Source organism: Apostichopus japonicus, chromosome 13 (genome assembly GCF_037975245.1).
Source record: "Apostichopus japonicus isolate 1M-3 chromosome 13, ASM3797524v1, whole genome shotgun sequence".
Taxonomy (NCBI): Eukaryota; Metazoa; Echinodermata; class Holothuroidea; order Aspidochirotida; family Stichopodidae; genus Apostichopus; species Apostichopus japonicus.
The window spans coordinates 12,523,724-12,531,175 of record NC_092573.1 but is presented as its reverse complement, the minus strand read 5'-3'; the positions used below and the strand labels follow the sequence as shown (position 1 = coordinate 12,531,175).

Here is a 7,452-nt window from a genome sequence, read left to right as displayed (position 1 = left end):
GCTGAGCTGTTATCTGTTAATGCTGTCTACAAGTAGTTTAAAACATTGTACTGTGGAACCTGGAGGGCAATTGTTCATCATTGAACAAACTTCGCAGGTGATTACATCTGTATACCTATGCTTCGTATCTACGTTAGCCTCACTTGACTCTCGTAAAGTGCTGTAACCATTGTATCTTTATGACTTTGACATCTATAATAGTGATCACGTTTTGCTTAATTACCAAATTTTCGTGTGAACCCTCTTCTAGTCGAATCGCTGTACATCGGAATCCATAAATAATGTTTATTAATAAACAGGTAGTAAGATGTTCGCGAGGTTACCAGTTTTCAATGTTGGCTGATATTGTCAGTGACCTTTTATTCGTCTATTCTGCGACGTCACCGTTCTTTGTTTAATGCGGATGGATTAGTGAAACAACAAGACATTCTGAAAATAGCATCTAACCATGTTTGAAAAAAACCTCTAAACATAGATCAAATAATTGTATGCAACAACTTTCATGTAGATAGTGTTAACATAATAAAACTGTTAACAAGAACAAGAAAAGAACGTTGTTGAAGAAAAAAGCACGTCACGAAGGATAGTGTTAACTCTATAGCTTGTTTGTTTGACATGGATTCGGCAGAAATTGATAATTTACTAATAGAACTAAAACCATTCGGATTCGTGCAAATCTCTTTTCTTATATGTTCAGCCTACGTCCAGTTTTTTATTCCTTTGACTGGTCAAAGTATCAACTTTTTAGCGGCGACACCAAATCATCACTGTGTTTTACAAGATGGATTTCTTCTTAACCAGTCCATTCCAGTCGAGAGGAACGGGGACGTGACCAGGTATTCCAAATGTGAAGAATTTGTCGATCCAGGAAGTCCTAATACGACACAAAAGTGTCAGGCTGGTTGGGACTATGATCATGATGTCTACGGAGAGACTATTATTAGTGAGGTAATGGCTATACCACAAGTTAGGAGCAAGTGAATAGTTAGATTTGCACTCAGGACATAGTACACGATAGAGGCAGATTAACTGAATTGTATCAAGTGACTTCCTACACTAGAAGCAATACGTGTAACCGTGGCATTATATTTATCAAGATTTGTAATGGTTCCTTACTCGTGTACCGATATTTTAATATAGTTATACATGTTCGTACTCTCCTAATTGTACTCGTATTTGGGAGGACCTTTAAGAGTAGTATAGGAATTAGTGCACACTTACTTACTCGTACTCGTGCTAAGCTTAGTCCTCGCACGTGTACCCTCATAGCAAGGCGAACACCTACTATAAGTATACGGTTTATCATTGATGTTATTTTTTATATACGTATTACTTGTTTCAGTGGTATACCCTTGGGGAGGAGGGGCATGGTCAATCGGGGGAGAATGGTACAGTGGGGAGAGGGGTGGGGGGTTGCGTCCAAGGGGGAAGAATTAGACCACTAATACGGGGCACACTCGCTCTCTGCTCATGCTACTAACTTGTGTTAGACTATTCGTCACGTTATACTATGCCATATTTTACATTTATGATACAGAAACTACTTCAATGTTGCAGGGCAATGTTATATATTATTTTCTGTGCACTTTTAAAGTATTTACGATATACAAAAGGTTTCTTTTACTTAAAAGTAGTGAATTGTACATTCGATAAATCGCCCTTTTTTTAACAATACATCTTCTCTTTGTTGTTGCAGTGGGATCTAGTATGTGACCAAAACGCAGCAGCGGAGTTAAGTCAGTCGGTGCTCCAGGTGGGAGGACTTATCGGTGCATTTGTTTTCGGTTTATCGGCAGATCATTACGGAAGACGTCCGAGCTTCCTTGTTGCAATTTTCTTGTTCAGTCTGTTTGGTACTGCGCTTTGCTTCTCCGTTAACTTTATCATGTTCGTGAGTTTACGGTTTTGTTGTGGATTTGCTCAAATGGTAAGTTTCTAATTTTACTCGTTACAAAGTCATTTCAACCAAAAAGCAAATATGATTTTCCGAGTTTATTGGGATCAGCATGCAGAGTTGATAATTCTATATATATATTTAATGATTCATACTATTCTCTTCTGCAGGCTACATCGGTTGCGTTCAGCAGTAGTATATCTGAGTACATGATCCCAAAATACCGAAATAGAGCAACAAATGTTCCTTCTATTTCGTTCTCATTTGGTCTTATGTTCCTTGCTCTGATGGCGTTCCTCATCCAGGATTGGCGCTACCTTCAACTGGCGATTGTTTCTCCTATCACAATTGGATTTTTTGCAATGTGGTAATATGCAACTTTCTCCATCGCCATCTCGTTGAATTTTTGTCATAAATTCATTATTTCTGTAAGAGCAAAATGAAACATTAAGTCTCGGCGTCCATGATTCATATTCACTTCACTTCAGTTTACTTTTCGCTTTGAGGATAAATTCAAGTTACATGTCCTATTAGTACATATGCATTATATCTATCAGTCTATTGAAACCAGATATCTACTATAAACTTAATATAACCTAATGTAAAAACATGTTTTGGATTCTATTGAACCTGTAAATAATCAAAATAAGTGTTAATAGCTTGTCTTATTTTATTTGCTTAACCGGCAAAAATCAAATATACTATTAAAACCACAACCAGACAGATTTTGTTAACGTCATTAATTTCATAGGCTTGTATTGTTTCAATTGTCGAATTAAACTGAAATTCTTTGTAGTATTGATTAAAATACTAATTAATTAAAAGATATACTCGTTTTATTAGGTGTCGTTGCATGATTAATTAGTAATTTGGAAAGAATACGAGTCGGCACAAAATATATTATATTTATGAGTAGGTTTCTTTGCACTTCAGGTTTCTACCAGAGTCTCTACGCTGGGTTCTGAGTAAAGGAAATGTCGAACAGTCCGAAAAGTTGATTGAGAAACTTGCCAAGATGAATAAGTCAAAAATACCTCAAAGCATTAATAAACTTTCCAGAAACGTCCAAGATAACGATATATTTGCTATATCAGGAACGGAAAGAAACGCCGACGATATGTCAATGGAAGGGAAATATTCCTCTAATCCTAGAGATAATGAACAAACATCTGTGATCGAAATATGTACAGACTCCGAAAATTTGGAAGAAACTAATGAGAAGAACGTAAATGGCTCCAAAAGAAATGACTTTGTTAATAATAATAATAAAAATGTTGAGACAAGCATCCCAAGAGATAGTTATTTAGATTTATTCAAATCACCGGTGCTGTTGGTCACCGTCGTCACTTGCACGCTAAGGTAAAATTTAAAGTCATTCACTGCTTGCATATATATATTAAAAGTGGGAAATACGTTTCTAAGGGGGTTCATCTAAAAAAGTCGCTAGTCTCTGCAAAATGTTAAGATAAAGTATGCAAAATATTGTGTATTTCTCATTCAATATTAAACTGGAATCATGATCAAACTTCATTTGTTATCATATCAAGACAATGTGGCTGGTTATCTTCATTTTGTTCTTCAAAAGTCAGTATTCCTGTCTATTGAGTTTTGTTGCATTAGTATTTCTTCATTTGCTTTTATTGTTTGTTTTATCTTATGAAGTCTGTTTCTTTTATGAGCTCTGTCAGAGCGTAGCAATGCCAATTTCTTCCGAGGTTTGTCCTACAATGATCGACAACATTAACATACATTCTGAAGGAAGGCATCTTTAGTTCCGCTTCATTGAGTGACATAGGTTTCCTTATTTAAAGTTGGGCATAATGTTATATCTTGTTTACTATAGATTTGCTCACTCGATGATATATTTTGGGTTTGCACTAAGCACAGGACGCTTGGAAGGTAACCCCTATGTAAACTACTTCTACAGTGCACTCGTAGAGGTTCCAGCGAGGCTGCTGTCTCCATATGCCTACAAGGTGTAAGTTTTTACTTTTCAGTATCTTGTTCCCAGTACATATACTCAAGAATGTTATTGTATATAATATAAATTTTGCATACATTGTTTAATGCTATTTGCTGTACATATTCCAGTACAACAACGATATAGGGAAAACGTTCATGTATGAATGTCACATCGCCTTCCCTGAGCTCTCAGAAATTATTTAAGAAGATTCAACGTAATGCCCGCAGAAACGATAACATACCATAACGTCAGTGCGTTCAACTTGTCAAACAGTGTTGTCTCATATATTATATTTTAATGCTCAGAGTGATTCTTTTGTACTATGTTTATTTTATCCTAGGATCCGTAGAACATATCTGGTTAGTTTCTCCTACTTTGCTTGTGCTGCTGGTTTGGCTGTCATGATATTCTTACCATCAACGACAAGTGAGTATTTGACAATCTTCTACTGTGAATTGTAGACTTAGCATAATTGAGTCTACTCTATATATCAAGATTGTTGAATGTCTGTTTGTACGTACTAGAGATTTTGATGTGAAAATTAAGGCATATTATTCCATATGCAATTATTAGCAAGGACCTGTCTAATCTTGACATCGTCTGAGTTTTTCTGCCTCCAAAACTAAATATCATCTTGTTCCCAAAAATGGTGCAATTAGCAGGCACAAATCCGGGATGGAGTGGAGGGGAGTGAAGGATGTACTTGTACAAAAACGATTAATCAAAATTAGTAATTAGCACACTTGCTTAGTCAGTAAATAGTGTTACCATGTAGCAAAGGAACGTTGGTTAAAGCGTAGGTAAAGACAGAGTACATATCACCTCCGGAATTGTTCTTGGACATTCAAAATGTAACACACTACCAACAAGTTTTGTTTCCAAAGTTTGTTTCCTTGCAGGACGTGTTAATTTGGAGACAAAGCCATCATTTTCAATGTAATACAGGCGCAATGTATTTCACTTTGTTTCATAGCAAAGGGTGTAGATCTCAGTACCCTGAAGAATGTTTTGTCTTTACTGGGCAAATTTTTCATTGTCTTATCGCGTGGCGGTGTACTTCTGCTAATAGTGGAGCTGTATCCTACCACAATGAGGTACGTTTCGTTATATTTTTATTACAAAAATGTCTTCCAAGTGGTGGTACTGTTGCTTACATTCCAAGATGTGCAAAGCTCTACGGTCGAGTGGATAAAAACGTTGGCATAAGAGACAATGAAGCCTAGTATCTTGCAGTTTGTGCATTCGATCTCTGGCCGATCAAAGTATGGATGGTATTTTGTCCCGCAAAATTCACGGTTTTTCAGTCAGAAACGATTCCAAATTCAAATTAAAAAATTAAATAATAATCTTAAAGTGTAAATTATTTATAGACACACTACGTGAATGTTCAAGTACAGGTCAGTGAGATTCACCTATAGACACAAATAGCAGCTTAGTGACGTAAAATAATTGAGTCCCAGGCCGACTATAAGAAATAATCTTGGTTTGTGTTTTTCCTTTTTAGGAACAAGGGGAATGGCTTGGCAACATGTATCAGCAGAATCGGGGCAATAATATCACCTTTCATGCTTTACTTGGTAAGGATTAACAATAAAACTATTGTTGCAGCATGTTGTGTGCGTTATGTTGATGTGCTTCCCATGAATGCTACCCACGTTGACAGTGAAACTTAACTAAATTAATTATGATTTGTTTTTATTTGTAGGATAATTTCATACCGGATTTTTCAACGATACTCATGACTATATACAGTGAAACTTAACTAAATTAATTATGATTTTTTTTTATTTGTAGGATAATTTCATACCGGATTTTTCAACGATACTCATGACTATTATAGCTTGCATTGCCGCCTGCATTGTACTCACTTTACCTGACACTCGACGAACAGCACAACCGCAAACAGTAGAAGAATTAAAACAGATTATGCAGTCGCAGAGAAAAGTCGTCAAAGGTCATCAAAATGAGTGTTTTGAAGACAATAATAGTGACCAATAAATCTTTATTCTCTTACTACAATGGTCCATTTGGGTTCAAATGGGGTTTGGACTTCTTAATGTTGGTAACTTAGATGGAACTGGATAACCACATAAACACTATTTTTTACTTACCCGGGAAATGTTCACCCTTTCTTAAAGCCACAGGCGTTGTGTTTAACTAGCTAAAATATCATCATATCATCACACATATTCTACCAGAATCGGACCCAAAATGATGACATTTAGAAAAGAGTTTGTGAAAAATGTGTGGGTTATAACCTCTCATTAGGGACTACCACAATATTGTAACCATATAAGTATCTTAATTAGAATAAATGGTATCAAGTTTATACGTGAATATAACATGATAATTTTCAAGATAACACAAAGTTTCAACACAAGAAGTAACTTTTAAGTTGCCTGCACAATTCACCCTTGAAATAATAAATACGCATAATTCCTAACGTGGTTTGATAAGGTATTCTAATTGTTGAGTAATTTCTTACTAAATATTCCATTTGGTAATCTCCACGACAGGCAAGTCATCGCATACTATTGCCGTTCACTTCACCGAAATATATTAACATTGAAACAAGAATATTGTTCAATTTAACTACATGCGACTACTAAAAAGCATTTCATTAATCAGGGTTAGTTAATGCTTCAAACATGATTTTGTTTACGATTGATCCATCTTGGTGTCATCCATCATGTTCATTACATGTATCTTTGTTTTAAGTGTAGCATTCGTCATGATTCTATGATCGGATTTTCTTTCTAGCATCTGTGTTAGTACTTTTGGGCGGGGTGTTAAAACCTTACGTTATTCTTAATAAAGGACGCATCGACATATGATGCTCCAACGCTGTAGTAAACACCAGTCCTGTAAAATCATAAACATTAATAACATCCATAAATGATCTAGGCATTTGTCTTTAATATTGATTATAGCAATTACAAGTAACATTTTGTGATGTGTCTCAATGGTCAAAAAGGATTAAGTTTATAATGGATACTACAGAACTATGGATATATGAGACGCGGATCCAGAACGGGAAGGGTAATCTTTGTAAACCTTCTTTTTTAACATTACACGAAACTTGAATAAAAGGAGTAATAGCACATTCTTGCGTTTGGACATAATTATTGACCTATAATTTTGAGTCTAAATATATGCTTCAGGAATGCACTGTTTAGCGTCTATTATTATCTACTGGTTCTCTACTTATAGACATCACAACCCGCTACTTGACTGTGGCCTCCTCTGGAAAGACCCTCACCTACCCCTGTATATGATATGTTTTCTAAACCAAAAAATAAACAAGTTATGATGAAAAATATCCCCTTGCGGATGGTCGATACACAGACAACTTGTGCATAGTAAGAGGGCCGGATGTAGGGGGCTTAAGAATAACGCCTTGCCTATGGAAATAACAATTTATTATTAGAGTATTTGGAATGTCTATTCGTAGACCTATAAAGACTTACAAATCCTGCATGTTGCAGAGAATAGATGCAAAACTAATATCTCCAAAATTAGGTAATAAATCAAAATCCTACATTTCACAACCGGGACGTTTTACGTTTAGAGAGAAGAAGAACATAACACAGTCCTT

General features: G+C 35.7%; 1 protein-coding gene across 3 annotated transcripts; it reads left to right on the top strand.

The window, feature by feature from the left end:
* Positions 1-85: 85 nt before the first annotated feature.
* Positions 86-6,947, top strand: LOC139978819 (solute carrier family 22 member 21-like). 3 transcript variants are annotated; one of them, XM_071989332.1, is made up of 9 exons: positions 90-948; positions 1,697-1,927; positions 2,065-2,261; positions 2,828-3,253; positions 3,738-3,872; positions 4,198-4,283; positions 4,831-4,951; positions 5,362-5,434; positions 5,652-6,947. In XM_071989332.1, the coding sequence occupies exons 1-9, from the start codon at positions 616-618 to the stop codon at positions 5,853-5,855; spliced, it is 1,806 nt and encodes a 601-aa protein (XP_071845433.1). In that variant the 5' UTR covers positions 90-615; the 3' UTR covers positions 5,856-6,947. The 3 variants fall into 3 exon arrangements, with proteins under 3 accessions (XP_071845435.1, XP_071845434.1, XP_071845433.1); XM_071989334.1 differs by lacking the exons at positions 4,831-4,951; positions 5,652-6,947 and adding an exon at positions 5,563-5,603 and having other exon boundaries at positions 86-948; XM_071989333.1 differs by lacking the exon at positions 4,831-4,951 and having other exon boundaries at positions 87-948; positions 5,652-5,791.
* Positions 6,948-7,452: the final 505 nt, after the last annotated feature.